Source organism: Chenopodium quinoa, unplaced genomic scaffold (assembly GCF_001683475.1).
Source record: "Chenopodium quinoa cultivar QQ74 unplaced genomic scaffold, ASM168347v1, whole genome shotgun sequence".
In the NCBI taxonomy this organism is placed as follows: Eukaryota; Viridiplantae; Streptophyta; class Magnoliopsida; order Caryophyllales; family Amaranthaceae; genus Chenopodium; species Chenopodium quinoa.
The window spans coordinates 1,869,199-1,895,755 of record NW_018743555.1 but is presented as its reverse complement, the minus strand read 5'-3'; the positions used below and the strand labels follow the sequence as shown (position 1 = coordinate 1,895,755).

The following is a 26,557-nucleotide window of genomic DNA, read 5'->3' as shown; positions in this document are numbered from 1 at the left end:
GTCGATTACGTATCAAAGTGGGTGAAAGTGGTTGTATCTCCTACTAATGATGCTAAGGTTGTGGTCAAGCTCTTCAAAAGAGTAATTTTCCCAAGGTTTGGAGTGTCCCGAGCTGTGATTAGTGATGGAGGTTCACACTTTGCAAAGCGATCCTTTCAAGATCTAATTGAGAAATATGGTGTGAGGCACAAGGTGTCATTAGCTTACCACCCCCAAACAAGTGGTCAAGCTGAAATTTCAAACCGGGAGGTAAAAATGATCCTTGAGAAAACGGTGGATAGGTCTAGAAAAGATTGGTCTACAAATCTTGATGATACTCTATGGGCCTATCGCGCCGCGTTCAAAACTCCTATTGGCACCACACCATACAAGCTTGTTTATGGGAAGTCATGCCACTTGCCGGTAAAACTTGAGCATCGGGCTCATTGGGTTATCAAAACATTGAATTTCGACCTTCAAAGCGCCGGTGAGAAGAGGTTGCTTGACCTCCATGCCTTGGAAGAATTAAGAATGGATGCATATGAGAATGAAAGGATTTACAAAGAAAAGACCAAGGCTTGGCATAACAAGCATATTAGAAAAAGGGAGTTTAAGGAAGGTGATAAGGTCCTACTTTTCAATTCCCGGTTGAAGTTGTTTCCAGGTAAGCTTAAGTCAAGATGGAGTGGACCTTTCACCGTTAAGAAGATGTTTCCATATGGCGGGATAGAAATCTCAAATGACAATGGTGAACCGTTCAAAGTGAATGGCCAAAGGCTTAAGGCATACTTTGACGGTTTTGTGCATGAGGAAGCCAAGGTTGTTCACCTTGATGAGTTTGATGTTCCCTACTCTCATTGATCTCGCAATGTCGTCAAGCTAGTGACGTTAAAAGAGCACTTCCAGGAGGCAACCCGAGTTTCTCAACTTGCTCTCTCTCACAAACTATTATTTAATTTCCATCACTCTTACTATTACTAACTTTTCTCTCAATGTCTTTTGTAGGTGTTGATGAAAAGAAAAGTAAGAAAAGGTTTTTGTGGAAGTGAAGTAGTAGATAATAATAATAATAATAATAATAATAATAATAATAATAATAATAATAATAATAATAATAATAATAATAATAATAATAATAATAATAATAATAATAATAATAATAATAATAATAATAATAATAATAATAATAATAATAATAATAATAATAATGGTAATGATAATAATTTTATTATTATTATGCCTTTCCTTACTTTTACTATTATTCAAAAAAAAAGGAAAGGATAGATCGTGCAGCAACATGTCTGCACGGAAGTGCAGAGCATCGCACGTCCGTGCAGAGGCAGTCAGAAGCAATCAAAAATTTTGAAATAAATTTCTCCAGATTGGCACGGACGTGCCAAATTAAGCACGTCCGTACAAGGTGGATAAGCACGTCCGTTCTAAGTCTTGCACGTCCGTGCTAAACAAGTCAATATGTTACCTAAATTTCTGTCTGTGGCTGCACGTCCGTGCCACATATTGAACGTCCGTGCCAAATAAGTCAGTATCCTACCCACGTTTCTGTCTGAGGCTGCACGTCCGTGCCGCCCCTGAAAATGGCTGGCAGCAGCACGGTTATAACATAAAAAAAAAATTCACTCCTTCATACTCTCTATCTCACGATTCTCACTCCTCCTCTCTCTAAAACTCTTACTTCTTCCTTCAAAACCCACTAAATTCTCCATTCTCACCCAAATCCAACAATTTTCTCCAGAATCTTCACTCCATTTCAACATTTTCACAATCTACTACTCCTTTCTCACATTCAAACCCAAAAATCACCCAAAATACTCAAACCCTAACCTTGAAAAATCAATTTGGGGGTTTTCTTTAGAGTTGAAGTTCAAGACAATTGGTTGAAGGAGTAAGTTCAAGCAAGCAAGAGGAAGGTTAGAAAGGTTCATTTGCGGGTTTACACCCACGATAACCTCGGTATAATCGTTCCTCCCTTTTACTAATTTCATGTTTAATTCCTTGAATTTTTGCATGAAATTGCTTGAGAAAGTTTGTTTGAATTGGTTGTGAGTGATTGATAGTTGATAATTGAAAAGCATTATTGAGTTGAATGAATTTTGATGTGTTTTGAGAATTGGATTTTTTTAAAAGTGAGGTTGAAAAATTGATTTTCATGAAGGAAGAACATTCTTGTTTAGGTGGATTGTTGTGTTGGTTTGTTTGATAATATTGCATGAAATCGATGTAGAATTGTTGTAGATGCATTATTGAAGTGGTCTTTGTTGCTTGGTGATTTGCTTGTTTTAGGTGGGAGACTTAGAACTTGACTTGACTGTGTTGTGTTCATTGGCCTTGTTTGAGCTTTGGTTGGTCGACTTGTGGACATAGTCTCTTTCTGTGGTTGCGAGGTGATTATTTTGTCTTGGTTTGTTTGATTGCATTGCATTGAGACCGACCATGTCTAGAATAAATCGACCTAGAAACACTGATGCTAGGTACCGCAACCCCTCTCCTCCTCCTCCCATTGATCCACCACAAATGGACACTATGGGAATCGTGTTCAATGACCCAACATTTTTGAAAAACTATATAAGAATAAGTAGGAGGAGAGTTCAACCTACAAAGTTCTATGATGAGGGTGTTGCCGAGGCTTTAGGGGTAGGGGACGATGTTAGGATACTTTTCGAGGGTTGTGGCTTAGGAAATTGGCTAGATTTAAGCGCCCCGACCTACAAAAGGTTGACACTTGAATTCCTCTCCACCCTTCAAGTGCAACGAGACAACAATAGATCCCCCCGCCGCCTTACCTTTTAACTCATGAACACCCAACACAACTTGAACATAAAGAGGGTGAACCAAGCTTTTGGGTGGCCAATTAACGGCACCATAGGACCAAAGGATAGGCCCCCCCGTAACTATTGTGCGGGTGAGTTTTGGAGGAAGATCACAGGCCTTTTCGACTACAACCCTAGGACTTATAAAGCTACGGCCATAATCCACCCCACCTTTAGGATGTCACAGCGCACCATAGCGAACACGGCGTTTTCTAGAGGTGATAGTTCGGGTGTAGTGTCCACTAGGGAGCTTCACTTCCTATGGCACTTGAGCAAGGGTAGTACGACCCTAGATGTAGGGGCCTGGTTAGTCGACCACCTAGAGGATGTTGCCACTGGGTCCGGCAACATAACCATAGGTGGCATGATCACTATTATTGCTTCTGCTCTTAACCTTGATTTTGCAGATGAGCAGGTTTGCCCAGGGACGACGCAGCTAGACATGCATCGCTTAGGACCATGAGATGGGGTGCAGATGTGGAAGGGTCGCATCCTTACTTGTGGCACGTGAGTGACCGCCCCTATGCCTACCTCCCCGATCCGGAGCGGACCTTCATCTACGACGAGAGCAACTGGGTCTTCGAGAGGGACCACCCTTGGATTCCCGGTGATGATGAAGAAGAGCATGAGCAAGAGCAAGAACAACCACAACAACAACAACAACAACAACAACAACATTTCCAACAACAATTCCAGCAACAACAACAATATGAGCACCAACAAGGGTACCAAGAAGGGTACCAAGGTCAAGGCATGGGTGAGGGCAACCCACCCCTTTCCTTCGAGCAAAAAACGCAAATGATGAATGTCGGGTTCAACCGCATGTCCACCGAGTTCGAGACTATAAGAAAGTCTCACGAAGACATGAGGTCCTCCTACGACAATATGAGGACAAGCTTTGAGGGTCTTCGATCGGAATTGGGTGAATTCCGGAACGTCTACCGACATTGGTACCCCAGGGGCTCAAGCTCCCAAGGAGGCCCCAGCCAATGAGTTAGTTCTCTTTCTCCCCCTTCTTGTGCTTTAATTATTGTTTTAACATTGGGGACAATGTTTATGATAGCTTGGTGGGAGTCTTTCTCTTTGGTTCATATGTTGGTTCTTGTATGTTCTTGTTGGTATAAACTTTGCATGTAGTTTGTTCCTTCCCCTAGCATCCAAACCCCTAAACATCCAAATTTTCTCCCTTTGAAATCCAACACCCTAAATCCAAATCTCTTAATATGTGAATAATTCTCTTCTCTTCTCTCTTTATTTATTTAGATGTATAGTTGTGCTTCAAGTTTTTTTTTTTTTTTTTTTTTTTTTTTTTATGATTACCTTAGTTTTCTTAACTTTTTATTTATTCTTGCTTTCTAGTAACCTTTAGTAAAAAAAAATAAAAAAAATAAAAAATAAAATAAAATAAAATAAAATGGCCCTTGGATGAGACTCAAATGACGATGCTTATATGATTTGCTTGCTTGATTCTTGAGTGATGAGTAAAAGTTCTTTTAGAAGGGTGTGTGCAAGAGTTGGGGTCATTTAGAGGCTTATTAATCTTGATTGCATTAGAGTATATGAAATGAAAACCGATGAATGCTCAATTGCACGTCTAGTATAGGATATTGTCAAATTTGCCCAAAGTAGGATATGTTTGAATCGAATTGCGGTCCCTTGTGCCCTTGATGTTCCTCCCCTCCTCCCCCAAAATGAAACTCTTTTAGGGAATTGGTTCTATTTGTATCTTGTGTAATAAGTGGCATAATAAGCCACATGTATCGAATAAAAGAAAGAGCCGCTCACAGTTAAAAGAGGCGAGGGCAATGAATGTTAAAAAAAAAAAAGAAAAGAAAAAAGAAAAAAAAATAGAAAAAGAAAAGGAGATAAAAAACTCCTCCAAATTTCTCAAAGTTTTCACTTTTTCTTCTCTAGAGGTCAATTTGTGGATGCCTCCCACACACTATCTATTAAGTTGTTTCTTGTGTAAATTTCCGAATTAGAGCGTAGTTGAAAGGGCTTGGGAGTGCATTTTGGGAGGTGGACTTGCATTTTGAGATTTTATAACCAAAAGAGGGCTTTTTGCAACTTTGGAATATCTAGACGTGCTCTAATGAACTAGTAAAAGGTATAAGGAAGTATCCTAGTGCAACCTTGCTTAATTCTTCTCTCTACCCCCAACTCATGTGCACATTTGTATGATCGGTAATTCTTGAAAGTCGCTCACTTGTCTTGCTTGTGATTTATATCCCGATGAGTTGACTTGGGCAATAAAAACACTGGTTTTGGTGTGTATTGATCACCTTGATGATGATGATGTGTTTTGACAATTTTGGCATGGTTTTTGTGAGTTGTGGGTTAAGCTCAAGGGAAACCCTCACGAGATAAAAACTCGTCCTCTTAGGAGACTTAGGGGTTTAAATTGCTTTTCACTTGTGCTAAAAGTGTTTATGGTTCTTGCCATGCGGATTTGTGTTTGTGTTTTCTCTTTAAGTATCTTTCCTTGGTTTGATCATTAGCAAGTAATCTTCCTTCTTGATTTGACAAGTTTGTTTTGCTCGAGGACTAGCAAAAGCTTAGCTTGGGGGGATTTGATAACTTGTTATTTGATACGATTTTAAAGTAATTTCGAACCTTGTTTACTTGGTATATTGGCATTTTGGTTCACTTTTACTCTATTTTTGTTCAAATTTTATGTATCCCTTGCTTCACGGGTTGTTAGTGTTTTGTTGGGTTTTTAGGTTCAAAGACGACCATTTGAGGCATTTGGATGATAAACCAAGGTTAGAAGCCGAAATAATGGAGCAAAACCGAAGAAAAGTGAAGATAAAGGCCTTAGAGAGTCTGCACGGACGTGCAAAGTATGGCACGTCCGTGCAGAAGTGTTCCAGCACGACCAAAAACTACTGCCTACTACTTTCAAGGCCTGCACGCCCGTGCAGAGCTCAGCACGTCTGTGCAGGATATTCAGCACGTCCGTGCCTGATCCTGCACGTTCGTGCAGTTTGCTCAGCCCAAATCAGTTTCAAAACTGATTCTACTGAACAAGGCCTGCACGTCCGTGCAGGATGCCCTGGCCAAAACAGTACCTTCTGCCTCCCAGGTGCACGCCCGTGCCAACCTCAACACGTCCGTGTCGGTATAGCTGCACGTCCATGCCAACCTCAGCACGTACGTGCTGACCTGTAGCCGTGCCCGACTCTTGTTTTCTCCGTCCTTTTTATTTGGGGGTCTTTATAAATAACCCCTTGAGCTCATTTGTACGGCAGCAAAGTTTTTAGTGCTTCCTCTTAGTTTGCAATTGTAGAAACACAAATATTCTCATATCATTAGTTAGATTATAATTATTAGCTTGGAAATTCATTCTCAATGATTGTAGAAGACAAGTTCCACCATTGATATTCAAGTTGAAGCTTCTAGTAACATTTTCTCACTCTTATCTTCCATTTTAATTGCTTTGATTTTTAATTATCTTGCTTAATTCTTGTATGCTTAGATTGTTATTTAGCTTAACCTTTAGTTAATTCTTGTTCATGAGTTACTTGAAATCCTTAATTGCTTTAATCTCCATGGATTGGGAGTAGTCTAATTTTCTAGGGTTTGGGTAAAACCCTCAATGTAGTCACTAATCACTTATTGCATGTGTTAATTTGATTATTGTTGGGTGTTAATTAGTTGAGCTTAAGTGGTTTAATTTCTTAGTTCTTGTATATGGCCATTGCTAGAACTATTATTTAAGCTTTCTCAACGAAGGATCGAGAGATGAACTTGAGTTAGCTCCCTTATGCTTAATTGACTTGAAAGGCCATGAGAATACGAATTTCCAGTCAAGGGAATGTTTACGTCATCGTGATTATGCTTTAATACTTGTTTTATGCTTTGTAACCACGAGAGTAGGTTGTATTCATAATTCGAGTAATCCCTCTAGCTTGAGAGAGTAGTTGGGTGCTTTAGATGACTTCCCCTATATTATCCTCTCAATTTACCATTTTTTGCTACTTGCTAATTGTGATTTGTGACGAAATTGAGTGGTATATCCCATGCCCTAGAACTACCTAAATATTGTTAATCTCCCCCTAGCTTTAGTTGACTTGAACTAGCACTTGTTACATAAAACCAAACCAATTTCGACTTCATTTAGCTTATTTATGCGGTAGTACTTCGGTGGTTGATTCAACGCCTCTCTTGGTTTCGACCCTTTCTTACCCTTGCTATTAGCTAGTGAGACCAAGATAGGACTTTATCTTTGGTAGGATCGACGACGACCTATCACTTAGGCACACCAAACCTTGGGAAGATGAATTTTTTTGAACAATTTCAACACTACCTTATGGTCATTTGTTGGGGAAGCAATGGCCTCAACCCACTTAGAAACATAGTCCACCGCCACAAGTATGAATTGATTCCCATATGAAGATGGGAATGGTCCCATGAAGTCAATCCCCCATACAACGAACACCTCCAACTTAAGAATAGGTTGTTGAGGCATCTCATTCCGCTTGGAGATATTCCTAACTCTTTGACATCGATCACATGACTTGACAAATCCCCATGAATCCTCGAAGAGATGTGGCCACCATAAACCACTTTGAAGAACCTTAGTAGATCGCCACCACTAGGATCCGAATGGCACATCTTTAAAACACTAGGCACCTCTTCATTCAGAACACAACGCCTAAGAAAGCCATCAACCCCTCATTTATACAAGATGAGATCATCCCACAAGTAATGTCTTGCCTCCCTCTTGAGTTTCTTTCGTTGGTTCTTGGAGAAAGAAGGTGGAAACTCCCCACATGCTAGAAAATTTACCAAATTGGCATACCATGGGAGCTCCTTTACCTTAATGGCATAAAAGACATCATCAAACATTCTATCTTCAATTGGTGAACCATCATCATGAATTTGATCACCCTAAAGGCGAGAAAGATGGTCCGCCACAGCATTTTCCGCACCCTTAGCTTCTTATCCCTAATCTCTATTTTAAAAGTTTGTAGTTCAAGCACCCAACGAATCAACCTTGGCTTGGACTCCTTCTTGGCAAAGAGATACTTGAGAGTCGCATGATCCGTGAAGACAATGGTCTTGGAACCCAATAAATAACAACGGAATTTCTCAAAAGAATGAACAATGGCCAAAAATTCCTTTTTCGTTGTTGTGTAATTCTTTTGAGCCCTGATTAGGGGATTTTTATCCACCAATCACCGTCTGACAAGTGGACCAACCAGGTTCCGCCACGTGTCCTTCACGAAGGACAACAGGAGCCTGCCACGTGTCAATCACAGATACGTCCTCTACGGACCACTTTAGACACGCCTCGTGTCCACCCATGCCAAATGGGAAAACCGGCCATCAAGGCCCAATCCAGTCTAGAGGCCCGATCAGCCCTAGGTTTACCCTAAACCTAAAGAAGTGGCACGCTTCTCAAGGCTATAAATACTTAATTAATCCTCATTAATCACACGATCGAATAATCAAGAAATCAAGCAGAGAAGAACAGAGTTATTAACAACCGGCTAATCTCGCTAACGACGCAGATTACCAACACTAAGCACTCTCACCTAGAGAGATCTCATTACTTTAATTTCTGTATTAATTACTCCTTAATCAGGTACTAACTTGACCGTTGGAGGCGGAGCTCTCAGGAGTCTCCGTTATTTTGCAGGTACAGGCGTCCGGTTCCAGTCTCGGAATTGTAACTCTCCCGCAGGACATCAGAAAACCCCGAAACATTTGGCGCCGTCTGTGGGGAGAGTACTTCAGAGATGGCATCCAAGTCTGTACCGATTCCAGAAGAGAGGCGTCCCCTAGACGACCCTCAAGTTCAGTCGGACCATGATACCGAAAGTGAATTTGAAGTTGAAACTCATACAGCTCCAGACGGGACCCTAAGGGCCCGACGTACCCGTCATACCTAAAGGAAGGAACGGGAGCATCTTCAAACAGGAAGCGAGCCAGCAGGCGCACCGCTTGCTCGGCAACAGCCGACTGATGGGTCTGCTCCCATCACAAGGAACGAACTCATGACCTTCATGAGGGACTTCAAGGGAGAGATTCAAGAGTTGATCAACAAAAAACCGCCTGCTTCAGTCAAAGAGCAGTCGGCCAAGAAACCTTCCACTTCACTGAAGAGGAAGCCAGTTCAAGGGCGAGAGGCGACTCCCCATCCTAAATCCAAGAAGCGGGAGCCACCTGCTCTTGATTTCACAAAACTCCGTTATCCTACGGGAAATAGGAAACCGGTTCGTCATATTCAGGCGGATGGGTCAAAGCAAACGTTCACAGATGCTCGGCACCTGCTAGAGCAGAAGAAGAGTGATCGATTATCAGAGTCGGCTTCTACTTCGAATTTTCAGGACAGTTTGCGAAATGCCTCGATGAGGCATACTCAGTCGTACCATGAGAGTCAGTCAGGCGGCACCTCCCGTCAGTCCGGCTTTCATAGTGCCCAGGCGGTACCAAACTTACCATTTGTGCCGCAACAACAGTATTTTATGCAGCCACCTCCATTTGGTGGACCTGCAGCAAAAAACGTCCAACCTATGGACTGGCAGCTACGGCTGCTTAGACTTGGTGAACAGCCGTCGGCCTTCTCCAAGGAAATTACTGAAGCCGCTCAGCCGGCCAAAGTAAAAAATGTTCTAGTAAGCGCCTATGACGGCACTACTAACCCAGAAGACCATCTGATGGCATTCACCAACCTGATGTACCTTCAAGGGTTAGATGATTCCACTTGGTGCAAGTGTTTCCCAGCGACTCTCAAGGGAATTGCACAGCAATGGTTCGGCAACCTGCCGACTGGTTGTGTAAACAACTTCAGGACGCTTGCTTACTTATTTGCCTCCAACTTCGCTATGAACATCCCTGCGAAGAAAACGACCCTTGATTTGGGAACAATTCAGCAGGGCGAGAAGGAGGGGCTTCGTTATTACATCAGGCGGTTCAACCTGATGAGAATACAGATTCAAGGGTTACCGGATGAGGTAGCTTATACTGACTTTTTTAGAGGTCTCAAAGACGGGTCTACCTTTAAATTTGATTTAGTTCGAAAAAGGGTGGCGACTCTTCAAGAGGCCTTGATTGAAGCAGAAGCCTATATACAGGCGACTGATCTGTGTACGATAAAACAGTCGGACGGGAAGAGGTTCGACAAAAGAGAGGGACGACAGAAACAGTCGTCCAACAAAGATGAGAAAAGAAAAGAGGTCTGGGCGGCTGATTCCTCTAAACAGCCGGCCCAGAAAAAGAAAAAAGAATTCAAACCATACTCCCCAAAGTATGTGTTTAACAAGGATAACCAGTTTATCCTAAAAGAAATAAAGGGACGACTCTCAATTGAGAAGCCGCTCCCCATGAAGGGTTCTGCGAGCAACCGGAACCAAGACAAAATCTGTGCTTATCATGATGACGTTGGTCATCACACCAATGACTGCATCAGTCTCATGCGGTACCTAGACCGCTTGGCTGATCAAGGTGATCTTGACACTTATGTCAAGAAATCTACGGGGAACACTTCCTCAAAAAAGCAGTCGGCCAAAAAGAATCAACAGGCCGACAGTTCCGATACAGATGATGCAGTCGTCTACACCATTGCAGGCGGCTTCTCAGGAGGCGGCCCCACTATTAGGGGCAACAAAGATAATATAAGGCGGTTAGATGTAAATTCCGTTCACCAAGAACAGCCGTCCAAATATACATTTCCTGAGATTGTCATCACTGAAGAGGATCTAGGAGGAATAAGGGGGCCGCATGACGACCCTCTCGTTATTGAATGTAAAGTGGCCAACCAGAGAGTTGGCCGAATCCTCATAGATAGCGGGAGCTCCTCAGATCTCATCAGCAGCAAATGTCTGTCAAAACTGAAATATCAGACGGACTGCATACATCCGGCCTCCCACCCTTTAATAGGGTTTGGAGGAGGAGTCGTCCACCCACTGGGACGAGTAGATCTACCCATTCGCCTGGGCGAGAAAGGGAAAGGACGACACATGGTAGTCCGGTTCCTAGTAGTAGAGGAACTCTCGGCCTACAACATGATTCTGGGTCGACCAACCCTGAATAATTCCAAGGCTGTTATAATCCCGTCTCTTATGCTGCTTAAGTTTGAGAGGGACAATGGAACAGTCGGCTCCCTAAGGGGAGATCAGAGGATGGCCCGAGAGTGCTATCTCTCGGATGTCAAGCCCACTGTTATGGCCACTGGGTCAAGTGGGGAAAAAACAGACCTTGACAATGTCAAGGAGAGTGCGCCTGTTCAAGAAACAGGCGACAAAAAGAGAAAGGCGTCCCAGACAGAGTCCGCAAGAAAAACAAGAAAATAGCAATCATTGGCAGAGGAGCGGCCGGATGAGTTCCGCCCTCAGCCGGCTGGTGAGCATGCGGACCTGATATTAGACGACTCACGTCCTGACTGAACAGTCAAAGTTGGGACGACTGCTCTGAGAAACCTTGGTGACGACTTCCACAATCTGTTGAAAGAATACAAGGACATCTTTGCATTTGAGGTCCATGAAATGCCAGGCATTAGTCCTGATCTGGCAGTACAAAAACTCGCTGTGGATCCAAAAAAGAAGCCGGTACGGCAAAAGAAGCGGAACCATGGTGAAGAAAGAGGTCAGGCGGCAGCCGCCGAAGTCAAAAAATTACTTGATGCAGGGTTCATTCGGCAATGTTACTTCCCAGATTGGGTTGCAAATGTGGTGCTTGTTAAAAAGCCGAATGGCACCTGGCGAATGTGTGTAGACTACACAGACTTGAACAAGGCGTGCCCCAAAGACAGTTATCCTCTGCCTAAAATTGATAACCTGGTCGACTCAACAGCCGGCCATGCCTTGATGAGTTTTATGGACGCCTATTCTGGTTTTCATCAAATTCCTTTATGGAAGAAAGATCAGGAGAAGACGGCCTTCGTCACTGATCAGGGATTGTACTGTTACACGGTCATGCCGTTTGGTCTTAAGAATGCCCCGGCTACCTTCCAACGAATGATAAACACAGTGTTCTTTGATCAGATTGGGAGAAACGTCGAGGCATATATTGATGATATGATTGTCAAGACTAAACTTCAGAAAGATCATCTGACGGACCTCCGAGAAACTTTCGCCACACTCAGGCGGCACCATGTCATGCTCAATCCCAAGAAATGTGTATTTGGAGTTGAGTCTGGGAAATTTCTCGGATTCCTTATCAATCAGAGAGGAATAGAGGCGAACCCTGAGAAGGTACAGGCGGTCATTGATATGCAGTCGCCTCGTACCGTCCGAGAGGTTCAGAAGTTAACAGGTTGTCTGGCGGCCTTGGGGAGATTCCTAAGCCGATCAGGCGACAAATGCCTATACTTTTTTCAGGCAATTAAGAAAAAGGCAAGGTTTGAATGGGGGCCGGATGCTGAGGCCGCCTTCCAGAAATTAAAGGTTCACTTGCATTCCTTGCCGAGGCTGGTCAGCCCTTTACCCAAAGAAGATCTCTACATGTACCTGGCCGTCTCTGATCATGCGTTAAGCGCTGTGCTCCTTGCTGAAAGGGACGGCTGTCAGCTCCCGGTCTACTTTGTCAGTCACGTACTGAAAAATGCCGAGTTGAGGTATCCCCTAGTGGAGAAATTTGGTCTTGCACTCTTCATGGCTGTTAAAAAATTGAAGCCCAACTTTTTGGCACATGCAGTCGTTGTGTATACCGACCAACCAATCAAGCGGCCCCTTACCATCATGGAGTCGTCAGGACAAATGATCAAATGGGCCATAGAAATACAGAGCCTCGAAGTTACTTTCGAGCCTAGAAAAGCAGTGAAGGGGCAAGCCTTTGCTGACTTTATTGTAGAGATGACTCGTCCTCCTGACTCTCAAGTTCCAGACCAAGTCTGGAAGGTATATGTGGACGGAAGCTCTACTTCAAATGGTTGTGGAGCAGGCGTCGTATGTCAATCTCCAGAGGGCGACAGGTTCGAGTATGCTCTACGCTTCAGTTTTCAGGCTTCAAACAATGAGGCAGAATATGAAGCTTTACTAGCCGGGATCCGCATGTGTAAGGCGGCAGGGGCAAGAAAAATAGACGCCTGTTCTGATTCACAATTGATAGTGAGTCAGTACAATGGCGAATACGAAGCAACACATCCGGCCATGATCAAGTATTTACAGGCGGTCCGATAAGCAGTCGGCTCCCTTGAGGATTTCCATCTGATCCAAGTGCCGAGATCAGAAAACAACCAGGCAGATGCACTTTCGAAATTAGCATCATCCGCCTCCTCCGATACTCCTCGAACTGTTTTTTGGGAAGTAATGGAGAAAAGAAGCATCGAGGAAAACCCTATTGGAATCCTAGACAGAAGCTCAACCTGGATGGATTCAATCAGGGCATATTTGACAAACGGTACACTGCCGGATGATCCTCAACAGGCGGCAGCACTGAAAAAACGAGCCTCCTGTTTTGAAATGATACAGGGAGAACTTCACAAGAGGGGGTACCTTCAACCCTTCTTAAAGTGTGTTACTCCTGAAAAGGGACGAGAGATACTAGATGATCTTCACTCTGGTTTCTGTGCTTCCCATATAGGTGGTAGGATGCTTGCTCAAAGGGCAAGGCGGCAGGGCTACTTTTGGCCTACTTTGGAAGCGGATGCAATGGAGATGGTGAAAAAATGTGACAAGTGCCAAAGGTTTGGCAAATTAATTCACCGTCCGGCTACTGACCTCACTACCATTCACAGCCCACTACCGTTTGCTAAGTGGGGCATGGACATTCTGGGTCCATATACGCCTGCTACAGGCGGCAGAAGGTATATACTTGTTGCCGTTGACTACTTCACTAAATGGGTAGAGGCGGAAGCTGTAAAGGGAATCAAGACGAAAGATGTAATTTCATTCATTTGGAAAAACGTCATCACTCGGTTCGGGGTTCCCATGTCTATGGTTTTTGATAATGGTCCCCAATTTGAGACGCCTGTTCTCAAAAGCTGGTTGGGAGACCAAGGAATTGCACATTACTTTGCATCTGTCGGCCGTCCACAAGCAAACGGCCAGGTAGAAGCCTTTAATAAAATCATCTCAGACGGTCTCAAGAAAAAGATTGAACGAGCAGGCGGCCTATGGGCAGATGAACTACCACATGTTCTCTGGGCCATTAGGACGACTGAAAAAGGGGCGACTGGAGAAACTCCATTCCTCTTAACTTATGGTGCAGAAGCTGTTCTTCCAATAGAACACTACGAGCCGACTCTTCGAGTAATGCTATATGACGAAGAGGCAAACTGGGAAGCTATGCGCCTGGCATTAGACTCACTTCCTGAAAAGAGGGGCAATGCTGTTTTGCGCCATGAGATCTATCGCCTGAGAATGACTAGATCACACAACAAAAAAGTACACAGGCGTCCACTCAAAGTAGGGGACTTTGTACTTAGAAAAATGGAAGCAGTTGGTAGGGCTAATGAGTCTGGCAAACTAACTCCCAACTGGGAAGGACCCTACCGAATCTATGAGGAAGTCAGGGACGGTACCTACCGTCTGGAAACACCAGACGGACAACCGTTGCCTCGAACCTGGAATGTAGATAACCTTAAAAAATATTTCTTCTGAATGATGTAAAGTAAAGAGCTACTTAATAAAGTTTGCACTTACTATTCAATTTTGTATTACGAGGGGCATGCCGTCTGTACCTTTACAGTCGGCTACTCTCCATTGAGTTTTTCACTCCCTCTACAGAGGGGCATGCCGTCTGTTCCTTTACAGTCGGCTACTCTCCATCGAGTATTTTACTCACAATACTTAGCTAAAAAGATTAGGGCCTGGCCGATCCTGTGCCTAACAGGCGGCTACCCTTCTTTTACTTAGCACCTACGTTCACCAAGAACTTACCAAGGCCACCGGCCGAATGATCAGACCAGGCGCCAAGCCAACTGATCAAATCTACAAAACTAATTCGACCTGTCCCAACATCATAGCAGGCGTCCGACGGCATCCCTCCGGATGAAATTCGTCGCAGAGAGCAGCTCCCTTTTGGGTGGAACATTGTTCTATAAACTAATTACACGGCACCTATACGACTGTCCCCAAGGACAACCACGTAGCCGTTTTTGAGACAAGGATAACTCTATCACTAACCAAATCAGTGGTAGCAGTTGACATCTGAGTCAGATGACCGCCTGTATTACTTGGGATAGATGCAGGGGGTACCTATTGAGGTAATAGCCAACAAACATTGGCGAATCAAAGGGTCTAGCCGGCCTACGCCGCCTGGTACCTCTACTTCTCAAACAAAAGTGACGGCGACTGAGTAACTCCAACGTTAACTCATAGTCACTCCTTCAAATTTGGTATGGAATCTAAAAGTTTGAGTCGTCCGCCTGTTTTAAACAAACAAGGGCACTCGAACCCCTATTCCTACTAAGTAACCTATTGAGTTAATAGCCAACAAACATTGGCGAATCAAGGGGTCTAGCCGGCCTACGCCGTCTGGTACCTCTACTACTCAATCTAAATTGCGACAAAGACTAAGTAACTCCTAAGTTAATAGTCACTCAAACTTAGTATGGAGCCTAAAAGGTATGAGTCGTCCACTTGTTTTTAATAAACAAAGGCTCTCAACCAATACTCTTCCTAGGTTAACAAATTACGAGTTAAAAGCCAACATTGGCAATAAAGGGAAACAACCGGTACCCGCCGCTTGTTCCTTGGCGACTAGGTAATTCTATTTACTTGGTCAGACAAATTGAATAAATAGTTCGAATACCGATTGAATAAATGGCCGACTGATCATCTACCCTGGAAACAGACCACCAGTCGTCCAGGGGCATAGGCGGCATACTTACTATTTGTACCTGTCTTAACGTTCGGCCATACACAACAGTCGGTCTAGTGAACAAATTAAAAATACTTAGACAAATTTGAACCAAAACAAAAATTTGATTAAAAATGAGCCGGCCATAAAAGACCAGCAGAATATTCAAAACCCCGGCCCCCTGGCCGGGTAATTACAAATCAAACGGCACGCAGGCCGTGAAAAAAAATACTTAAAAGCTTAAGAAGGGGGCAGTTCAGTATCAGCAGCTACCGCCTGGTCAGCACTCTTCTTGCTGGACTCGGCCTTAGCTGCACCCTCTTTTGATGCCTTACCCCCAAGTGGCACAAGCGCCACAACCGGCTCTTCCTCCTCCAACGCACCGTCCAACGCCTCTTCTTCAGCAGCCGCCAGGATCTGTTGATTATATGTTTCCGAACACTGGCGGTACGTTCTTTCCCATGAGGCAAAGTCGGCACTGGGGAACAGTCGTTCCCAGGTCATGCGTTGGATTTGAGCGGAGTCTTCCACCATCTCCCGGACGAGCTCTTGTTTCTCTTGCTCGGCCTTATCCGAGAGCTCTTGGGTAAGACTCTTCTCTTGGTTCACCAGGCGTTCTTTTACGTTGGCCAAAGATTTCTCCATGGCTTCGTAAGAGTGCATTTTTTGGCGAAGAGGTTTCAGCTCGGCCTTAAGGTTGGTGACGGTCCCCTCCAGCTCGTCAACCTTCTTTTGGGCCGCCTCTAACTGAGCCCGAACAGCGGCGGTAGCCTGCGCCTGATAATAAAGAAGATCAATGGTCAGTACTTCATTTTGGGCAATTTGAAACATTGCCTTATCACAGCTGGAGGCGGCCATAGCCTTTGCGGCCTTTACCTCTTTGTTTTTCCGATCAATCGGCTTGCGAAGGCTGTTGACTCGGAGCAGGGCCTAAGTACAAAGAAAAACAGGCGTCAGTTTCCAAATAAAAAGTTAACAGGCGTCCTGGAACTCAAAAGCTCAAAAATATACTAAGTATACCTCAGCAAGGACCCCTGAAATTCCATCAAGGTCAAGGGTGCCGGCACCCCTGACCGCCTCCCTGTCAGAAGGAGGAACTACTTTAACCATAGACTTGGCTACCTCAACCAAGTCAAGTCCCTGGGGGCCGGCTGCATTAAGTGAAAGGAAAACACAAGTTAGACCTAGTCAAGAAGGAAGCAAGGGTGAGTTTTTACAAGCAAGTGTCCATACATCTAGGCGGCCCCGCCTGGGTTTTTGAAGAAGTGGCCGGCTGCTTCTCAGCCGCCACTGTTTTCCTGGAAGACCCAGGAGAGCTTGCAACAGTCGTCCTCCGGGCCTTGGGGTCCGGCTGTTGCGAGGAGGAAGCCCTTGGAGTGCCAGACTGAAAACAAAAAGAGTTAGTATATGCATAAGACAACTAAAAGAGGAAGAGTTTTCGAAGTTTACCAATGGTGCCTCTTTGTTGGGGGAGTCGGCATACGACTGCTTCATGAGCGAGGCTCGCAACATGGCCGCCGCAGTCTTAGATGCTGATATTTTACTCATGGCGTCAGCTGCAAGAAATAAACAACAAAGTTAGTAAAAATCCCAGGTAAACAAGGTGTGAAAAAACAGAGTATTTGTCAGGCCGGCTACCTCTAGAGCACCGACTGCCGAGGCCACAGGCGGCCAAAAAATACTCGTCATAGAGCCACTTGAAGCTCGGGACGCAGTTTAGGGGTACTTGCTCTCGTACCCCTGAAGTAGAGTTCACCCTAGTCTCTACTTTGAAGAGTCCTTTGTCTAGGATCTCTTTTTTAGCCTTTGGGGGAACAGGCGGCATGCTGCGGCCGCCTGCGAGAAGAGGCGGATCCCTATTCCACTTGTTAAAGCGTTTGTTCAGCTCCGTGTCTGAACCCTCGATAATAAGGAAGGTGTTCCGCCAATCCTTCCATTTGTTTGCCTTACCTCTCGTCATGAGGTAACCCCTATGGCTTGTTAGTTGGTACCAGCCGGTACCTCCCGACTTAGGGGTCCGGCTGAGATAGTTCATATGGGCGAAAGCCTCAAAGCTTGGCTCCACCCCGTACATTTCGCACCCGGCCACATAGCCGAGTACGTTTACCCAAGAGTTGGGGGCTAACTGCCATAACCCCAGATCATACCCATCTAAAATCCGCTGAACAACCGGATGTAATGGGAAGCGCAGTCCAGCTTTGATGGCCGCCACATAGCAGCCAAAGCAGCCGTCACCATAGCTGGTACCAGCCGGCCAGACGACAGTGTCTTCTGGATCCGGCACGAACAGTAAAAATTCCGGGCCCATTTTGTGGTTAGCAATAAAGCTCGCCACGTTGTCTTGCATGGTTGCAATCCGGCCCCGGGGTACCCTGCAGTAGTAGGGGGCGTTTTCCTCTCTGTAAGAGGCGGACGGCTCTGCCCAATTATCCCCCTTCTCAACTGCATGAGAAAGTCTCGCCTCTTGTAGGCGGCTATGTTTTTCTTCTGAGCCTGGAGAACTGTGTCCAGAAGAGCTGGACTCAGACTCGTCCTCTGACGAGTCCGAGGAGGACGACTCCTCCCCTCTCCTAGAGGGGCCCGCCTCCTCTCCCTTAGAAGGAGCAGAAGGAAAATTAGACATGTCAACGGTAAGATGGGAAGGGAACACCTTGGCCCCTCTCTCAGAACTGTCGGCTTGACAGTCGCCTCGTTCTACATCTGGCGCCTGGTCAGATGTTTCACTAAGGAGCACCCTTTAGGAGGAGCCGTCTGAGTTTGATATCTTAGCAGTCTGTTTCGTTCTGGCCATCACGTTCTGCATAGACACAGATACAGTCGGACTTTGTATAAAGGGCAAAGATGGGTCCAGAAAAGGGCAGGCGGCACTCCTAGTCCTAGATTCAGCCGTCCCCGGTGACCGGCTGATCACTAACTTAGGTCGTGTCGTGTGCTTCCATGGTGCCATTTCAAAAAATAAAAGGAAATTAAGAGTAAGAGAACTCAGTTACCTGAACGAGTGACGGTTGATGAAGTCCTGGAAGTTCGGGTCAGTCGGCTTGTCAGAACAGGCGGTAGGCAGAAAAAGTCCGAAATGTCAGAGCAAGTTCAAGGGTCCGGATGTTCTCGCAAAGTTCTCAAATGTGAAAATGACCGAAAGTCAGTACTTCCTTATATAGGCAAGGTGAGAAGGCGAAAGGTCGCTTCCAAATTCAAAATTTGGGCGGGAAAATCTCTCGGCCGTTTGCAAGGTGACACCTGTAACAGGCCGTCGCCTGTCACCGTGCGACACCTGTCACAGGCGACACGTGACCAGTCACGTGCCACCTGTGAGGGGCAAATGATTAGGGGATTTTTATCCACCAATCACCGTCTGACAAGTGGACCAACCAGGTTCCGCCACGTGTCCTTCACGAAGGACAACAGGAGCCTGCCACGTGTCAATCACAGATACGTCCTCTACGGACCACTTTAGACACGCCTCGTGTCCACCCATGCCAAATGGGAAAACCGGCCATCAAGGCCCAATCCAGTCTAGAGGCCCGATCAGCCCTAGGTTTACCCTAAACCTAAAGAAGTGGCACGCTTCTCAAGGCTATAAATACTTAATTAATCCTCATTAATCACACGATCGAATAATCAAGAAATCAAGCAGAGAAGAACAGAGTTATTAACAACCGGCTAATCTCGCTAACGACGCAGATTACCAACACTAAGCACTCTCACCTAGAGAGATCTCATTACTTTAATTTCTGTATTAATTACTCCTTAATCAGGTACTAACTTGACCGTTGGAGGCGGAGCTCTCAGGAGTCTCCGTTATTTTGCAGGTACAGGCGTCCGGTTCCAGTCTCGGAATTGTAACTCTCCCGCAGGACATCAGAAAACCCCGAAACAAGCCCCATTTACTGTCTTGGACATGTAGTAAATCACATGAAGCTTCTTATCCACACGTTGTCCCAAAACACCTCCAATTGCCCAATCACTAGCATCACACATCAATTCAAAGGGTAGATTCCATCTCGGGGCTTGAACGATGGGGTAGAGATTAGAGCCTTCTTTAACCTATTAAATGCCTCCAAGAATTTACCATCAAACACAAATTCAACATTTTTTTGAAGAAGATCATTAAGGGGCTTGGCAATGAGTGAGAAATCCTTGATGAATCTTCTATAGAAGCCCGCATGTTCCAAAAATGATCTCACTCCCTTGACATTCACCAGAGGTGGAAGCTTCTTAATAACCTCGATCTTAACCTTATCCACCTCTATTCCTTTATGAGAGATTTTGTGTCCAAGCACTATTCCTTCTCCCACCATGAAGTGGCACTTCTCCCAATTCAAAACAAGATTAACCTTCACACACCTTGCCAAACATTTCTCAAGATTCACAAGGCACTCTTCAAATGAAACCCCACCTACGGAGAAGTCATCCATAAACACCTCCATTTCTTCCTCCAACATGTCTCTAAAAATGCTCATCATGCACCTTTGGAAAGTTAAGGGGGCATTACAAAGGCCAAAAGGCATTCTCCTATAAGCAAAGGTCCCATAAGGGCATGTAAATGTTGTCTTCTCTTGATCATCGGGGTGGATTGGGATTTGGAAAAATCCCGAATAGCCATCATGGAAACAATAGAACTTGTGCCTTGTTAGTCTCTCAAGCATTTGATCAATGAATGGAAGGGTAAAGTGATCCTTCTTAGTTTATGTATTTAGACGTCTATAGTCTATACACATCCTCCAACCGGTGACTATCATATTCGGAATGAGCTCACCTCTCTCATTCTTGACTATGGTCATACCCCCCTTCTTAGGAACGACATGAACGGGAAAGACCCACCTAGAACTTGAGATGGGGAATATGATTCCCGCATCTAAAAGCTTAGTGATCTCTTTTTTCACCACCTCTCCCATTTGGGGATGTAGCTTTCTTTTTCGTTCAATAAAAGGAAGGGTGCCTTCCTCAAGCGTTATGTGGTGTGTACACAAAGCGGGGCTTATACCCTTAAGATCGTCAATAGTATAGCCCAAAGCACCTTGGTGCTTTCTCAAGACACAACATAACGCTTGAGCTCGGCTTTCACTCAAGGATGCACTAACAATTATGGGGTAAGTGGAATTTGGGCCTAAGAATTCATACCTAAGGTGTGATGGTAGAGGTTTGAGCTCTACCATAGGCAGACCTTTACCTTCTTTTGTTGCGGCCGCTTGCAAAGCTTCTTGGCTTGAGATCTTCAAGCACATTTGTTCATCCACTTCCTCCATGCTTCCATTAAGCAATTCCTCATACAATGCCATCTCCTTGCATGGTACACCTATCTTATCTTTGTTCAACATAACATTCTCAAGAGCATCGTTAAAGGTGAGAAAGTGCTCATGCATGGAAGACACACCTGACGTGGGGTGAACTCGGGTGTTGGACTAATCCTCCCTAAGCCAAACAAAATTGATAAACACTTAACTAACCTAAATACAATTATAGAGGTAAGTCAAGGGTTGAACCCAAAGGAACGGTAATGTCTAAGTGCTTTCAATTTGGGTGCCTAAGCTAGGTCAAAGACGAAGGAAAGGAGGTGACACTAACAACTACTTAAATGAAGAAACCAAACAAATAAAGTGCTAGGGATTAGGATTCACATATAATAGTAATGAACAAAGAAAATTGGGATAGGAAGTTGACTAAGTCGAGTGATGCGAGGGAAAACCAATCATGCAACCAAAAGAGCATATCAAGCTATTTTGCTAGAGGTCTAACTAGTGTCAACTACGATTAACTCTAGCTAGGAACGTCAGAAGACACCTCAATCGTTAAATGCAAGCCACAAATCAATGGTCCGTATCAATGTGAACCTACAATGCAATCTATTGTTAATAACTAGGGTGATCAAGCCTAAATCAAACACACACATGCACATAATCAATCAATCAATTTAATCACATCATCAACTCCATCAATTATCCCCCAATTAACATCAATCCATCATATCATATAAGCTTCACCATCACCCTAGCAAGCAAACTACTCTAGCAACATCATCAAATCAACAAACAACTATTGAAAACAAGAATCAACAATCTAATAAGAACAATTACACTAATCAAAGATCAAACAACAAAATCAAACCAAAATCAAATCAACCAAACATGAATATTAAACAAAACAATAAATGAGATAGAGTTTAGAAATGCTCATTGATAATAGAAAAGTTCTCTAATAAAATTGTCACCATTGAATCTTCAATCTCACAATCACCATTGAAATTCCTCACTTTCTCTCTCTAAAATATACTCCTAAAACTAACCCTAAAACTAGAGAGAGAATCTCTCAACTAAGCTAAGAATATGATCAAAATCTAATATGAAAACTTATTCTAAACTTGCCCCAAAAATTAAGTTACAAAGATATTTATAGAGGCGCGAAAACACCAAAAACCGAGCAAAAAATACCCAAGGAGGCGCGCCCGCACCATGGGGAGGTGCGCCCACGCCACCTTGTGGTGCGCCCGCACCCGAGCGTTGTGCGCCCGCGCTTCACTGGGTTTCTTCGAAATTCTCGCGGCTTCGTGCGTTAGCTAAAGTCGTGCGACTATGATGATGATGAACACTAGGAGTGGCAGTAGCTAAAGCTCTAGATTAGTGGGTACACCACTTCTTAATGGTAGCACGGCATGAGAGCGCAAGAGCCAAGACTTGGAATTTCCACTTCCTTGCATCTTGAGCTTTCCAAATGCCATGAGCTTGCTCCAAAGGCTTTCTCCACCTTAGTAGATCACCAATATCAAGACCCGAACCTCGTACAATACCTACAACCACGGAAATAGAGCAAATAAAGGAGAAAATGCTAGAAAACCAACGAAATGCACAAAAGCTATAAAATAAGAGTGGAAAGGTAAAACTAAGCAACAAAGCATAAAACTAAGCATTTATTAAGCAAGAAAGCTATGAAAAGAGGATGAAAACAACCTATATGCTCATCAAATGGTTGCCATTTATGACACCCATCAACAACATGATCAAGTGAGTCAATCATCATGCAATTTTCTAGAGAAGAACATGGATATTTCATGCTTTCATTCAAATCGAATTCTATGACCTCATCTCCTACCTTAAGCGAAATCTTTGCACCCTTGACATCTATCATAGCACCCGAGGTAGCAAGAGAGGGTCATCCTAAAATGATAGGTATGGTAGCATCTTCATCCATTTCAAGTACAACAAAATCCACCGGGAACACAAACTTCCCAACCCTCAATGGAACATCTTCCACTTTACCTTTTGGAAACTTGATTGACCTATTGGCTAGTTGCAAGGTAATGTTGGAAGTTAAGAGTTCCCCTAGATCAAGTCTTTGATAAACCGAATATGGCATTAGGCTTACACTAGCTCCTAAGTCACATAGGGTATTATCAGTTTAATTTGCATCTTGTTAATAGCACAAGGGATAGAGAAGTTTCCAGTCTTTCAACTTGGGTGGCATTTTGTTCATGATGATCGCACTACAATTCTTGGTCAAGTTGATACTCTCCACAACCTCACAAGTCATTTTCCCACTCAAAATTTCTTTGAGGAATTTGGCATAGTTGGGCATTTGGTTAATCACATCGGTGAAAGGTAGAGAAAGGTGAAGTTGTTTGAGCATATCAATAAATCTCCCAACTCATCCAATTTGTGTCTCGTGAATTTTTGGGGATAAGGGAGCTTAGGTTTCACAATTTCTTTCTCTCCTCTCACCTCTCTAGGTGTCTCAACCACAACCTCATTTAAAGATGCTCTATCTCCCTCATTCTCAACCAAAGCATCCTCGGGGACCTCCTTGTCTTCCTCTTCCTAGGCAATCTCTCCTCAAGAACCTTACCATTCCTTGTAACAATAGCATTCACGGGTTTCTTGGGATTTAGGCCCTGGGAAGGTAAAAAAGTAGGGTTTTCTTGGTCTTTCAAAGCATTAGCAAGTTGAGAAATTTGGTTTTCGAGCATTTTGTTATGGGTCATCATCTCATTAAATTTCTTGTCACTAATGGCCATGTATGTGTTCAACAACTTGGTTTGATTTTTAATTATATCCTCCAAATTAGTCCTAGAATAAGAAGGTTGTGAATAGGAATTTTCACCTTGAGTCTTTGAAACAAATTCGGGTGGGGGACCCCTTTGAGAACTATTTTGAAAATTGCCTCTACCTTGATTGTTCCAATTACCCCTATTTTGATTTTGACCATAACCTTGATTATGGTTTCCACTACCTTGGTTATGATTTCCATATCTTTGGTTTTGATTACCATAATTTTGGTTTTGATTTTGACTACTATAACCTTGATTGTTATAGTTACCACGAGAACCTTGGTTCCCTTGGTTCCTATAACCACCACCTTGGTTATAGTTGTCAAAATTAACTTGGTTTTGGTAATTCCTATTCCATTGACCCCTTTGATTATCAAACCTTTGCACATTATTATTTGACACATAGTTCACATGCTCACTCTCATTGTTATCAAAATCATCACCACATTCTGGAGAAGCGTGAGGGCAATTACAAGAGTCATGATCATAAGATCCACATGCATCACAAAACAAGCAACCACTAGGCATATTATTTGAGGAGGGAAGGGGTTGACAGTTAGAAAGAGTACCTCTCCCCTTAAATTGGGAGGGAAGATTCGAAGCTTGAAAAGAAGAAGAGCTTTCCAATTTAGCCTTGATTGCGGTCATTTCTTTTCCCAAGTTTGTCATTTGGGAGGAGAGGTTGTTGATCGCATTTAGATGGTAAATAGAGTACACCGAAGAGCCACTCTTGCTAGTTGAATCCCTCTCACCATCTTGCCAATCTCTATAGTACTTCACCACATACTCAATAATGTCCACCACTTCTTCCTCCGTTATATTCATAATGGGACCTCTGGTTCCCCAATCATGGCATGATTTGCCTTGCGGACTTAGGCCACCATAGAAAATTTGAATGACTTGATAGTTTGGAATTCCGTGGTGGGGACACTCCCTTTGGTACTCTTTATACCTCTCCCATTCTTCGTAAAGGCTTTCATTAGGCCTTTGCTTGAACCCTTGAATCAAAGCTCTAGCCTCCGCCGTTTTCTTTTGTGGGTAAAACCAGGACAAGAATTTCTTGGTGACTTTGTCCCATGTTCTTAGAGAGTTTGGCTTTACCTCCTTGTCCAACCACTCCAAGGCCCGGCTTATGAGAGAAAAGGGAAACAACTTTAGCCAGATGAACTCTTGAGAAACTCCGTTTACTTTAATAGTATTGCAATACTTCTCGAACTCTTTAAGATGATTCAACGGACACTCATTCTTAGCTCCACTATATTGTCTCCTCTTGATCAAGGCGATCATAGCCGACCTAATTTCGAAATCATTCGTCGGTGTTGTAGGTGGATGATATGTCCATTTTATATAGTAATTTACCCTCGTCCCTTGGTCATAATTAGTAGTGTTTTTGGCTATTTCGAGCCACTTTTATTACTAATTTGTGTTTTCTAGTGTTTTCGTAGTTTTAGTTGTATTTTACAGGAAATTGCACTTTTGGAGCATTTTCCCAGGTTTTATGGATCAACTACGGAAGCTAGAAGGACACGGCCACTTTTGAAGCCCGGGATCGGTGAGAGCCGATGATTAAGGGCTCGGTATGAGACACTGAGGTTATTGGATTGTTTAATTAAGACTCGACGAGGAAACTTAGATTGTGCCGAGGAATTGAGCCCAATCGAAATCCGAGCCTCGAAGAAGAAGGCCGGGCCCGATCGGGCAAGCTTGCGCCCGATCGGGCGGGCGCGCATAAGAGAGCACCAACAAGAAGGCGCGCCCGATCGGGTGAGCGTTAGCTTGATTGGGCGCGGCTGCCCAGGTGGATCGTGAAGAAAAAGGCGGGCCCAATCGAGCGCGTGTTTTTATTGGACCTGATTAGTTTAGTTTTAATTTTTATTTTAGGGAATGTTTAAGTACGAGATTTGTTCGTAATTTTTTATTACCTTCTCTTTTAGACTTTCTCTCTCTACTTAGGATATTTTCTCTCTCTTAAATTCTCCCTAAACTTTTGTTCTTAATTACTTCCATTAATCCAGATTTCTTTTGGTAACAATTTCTTTTCTTTTAATTTCAGCTATTTTACTTACCTCTTTGATTATGTTTTACTTTATTTATTTGATTAGTTTAGTTATGATGATGCTTGAGTAGTTTTATTTCTAGGGTTTATGGGGATCTAATAAATGATATTAAAGGGTAATTTGTGATTGTTAATTATCAATGCTTGATTAATTTCCTATTGATTAATTTAATGCTATGCAATTAGGTTTGGCCAGATTTAATTGTATGAGTTTAGCAATATTAATTCGATATTTGACAGATGAGAATTGATGTTTAGGCTTAGTTTCGACAGATGAGATTTAATACCGGTAAATTAACTCTGTGTATAAAATACGTAGCGAAAGCCCTTTATAATCTGATTAACCAATGCTTGATGATTGCTTATTATGATTTGCCCTGGAACATTGTTTATTAGTGAACCTATGCCCTAGGTCTTTTAATATTTGATTTTCCCCTACTTTTTTTTCTTTCGACCTTTTTCTCCGTAGTATATATTTTATTCACAATAATATTGGGTACTTAGATAATTTAGATTATAATAATTAATTAGGAATAGAAAGACTTGTTTCCACGTGGAGTTCGACCCTACTTCCCTATCTACTGTAGTTAGAGGACTTAGGTATTTACTTTTGATTAGGGGATACGACTTTACCCTGTCAGTGGAGCAATTCCACTCTCAAACTTGTACGCACCGAGAATTCCCAATTCTTTCAAAGCAACTCTCGGGTGTTCTCCCATGCCTAGTTCTTCTTCAAATCCTTCTTCGCTTGAGAAACTAAACTTCACGGATCGACTAGCAATTCTTCTCCTTGAGAGTGTCCTTTCGATTTTCGGGTCAAAAGGCACAATGGATCGATCACGAGATCTATGTATGCAAAAATCAATGAAAATATTAGTAACACGGCTACAAATGTAGCCTAAAGAAAAA

General features: G+C 43.5%; 1 protein-coding gene across 1 annotated transcript; it reads right to left on the bottom strand.

The window, feature by feature from the left end:
- Positions 1 to 23,295: 23,295 nt before the first annotated feature.
- Positions 23,296 to 24,879, bottom strand: LOC110681611. The gene is made up of 2 exons (XM_021857765.1): positions 23,972 to 24,879; positions 23,296 to 23,611 (listed from the first exon to the last, which is right to left on the bottom strand). Exons 1-2 carry the CDS (start codon positions 24,877 to 24,879, stop codon positions 23,296 to 23,298), a joined length of 1,224 nt encoding a protein of 407 aa, XP_021713457.1.
- Between the last annotated feature and the right edge of the window lie 1,678 nt (positions 24,880 to 26,557).

Bases quoted from the DNA above. Each gene is read 5' to 3' on its own strand.
- LOC110681611 (XM_021857765.1), bottom strand. From the start codon at position 24,879: ATGATCGCCTTGATCAAGAGGAGACAATATAGTGGAGCTAAGAATGAG. The intron at 23,612-23,971 runs GTTTGATAATCA...TTCTTATTCTAG, and splicing joins TCAAATAATAATGTGCAAAG to GACTAATTTGGAGGATATAA.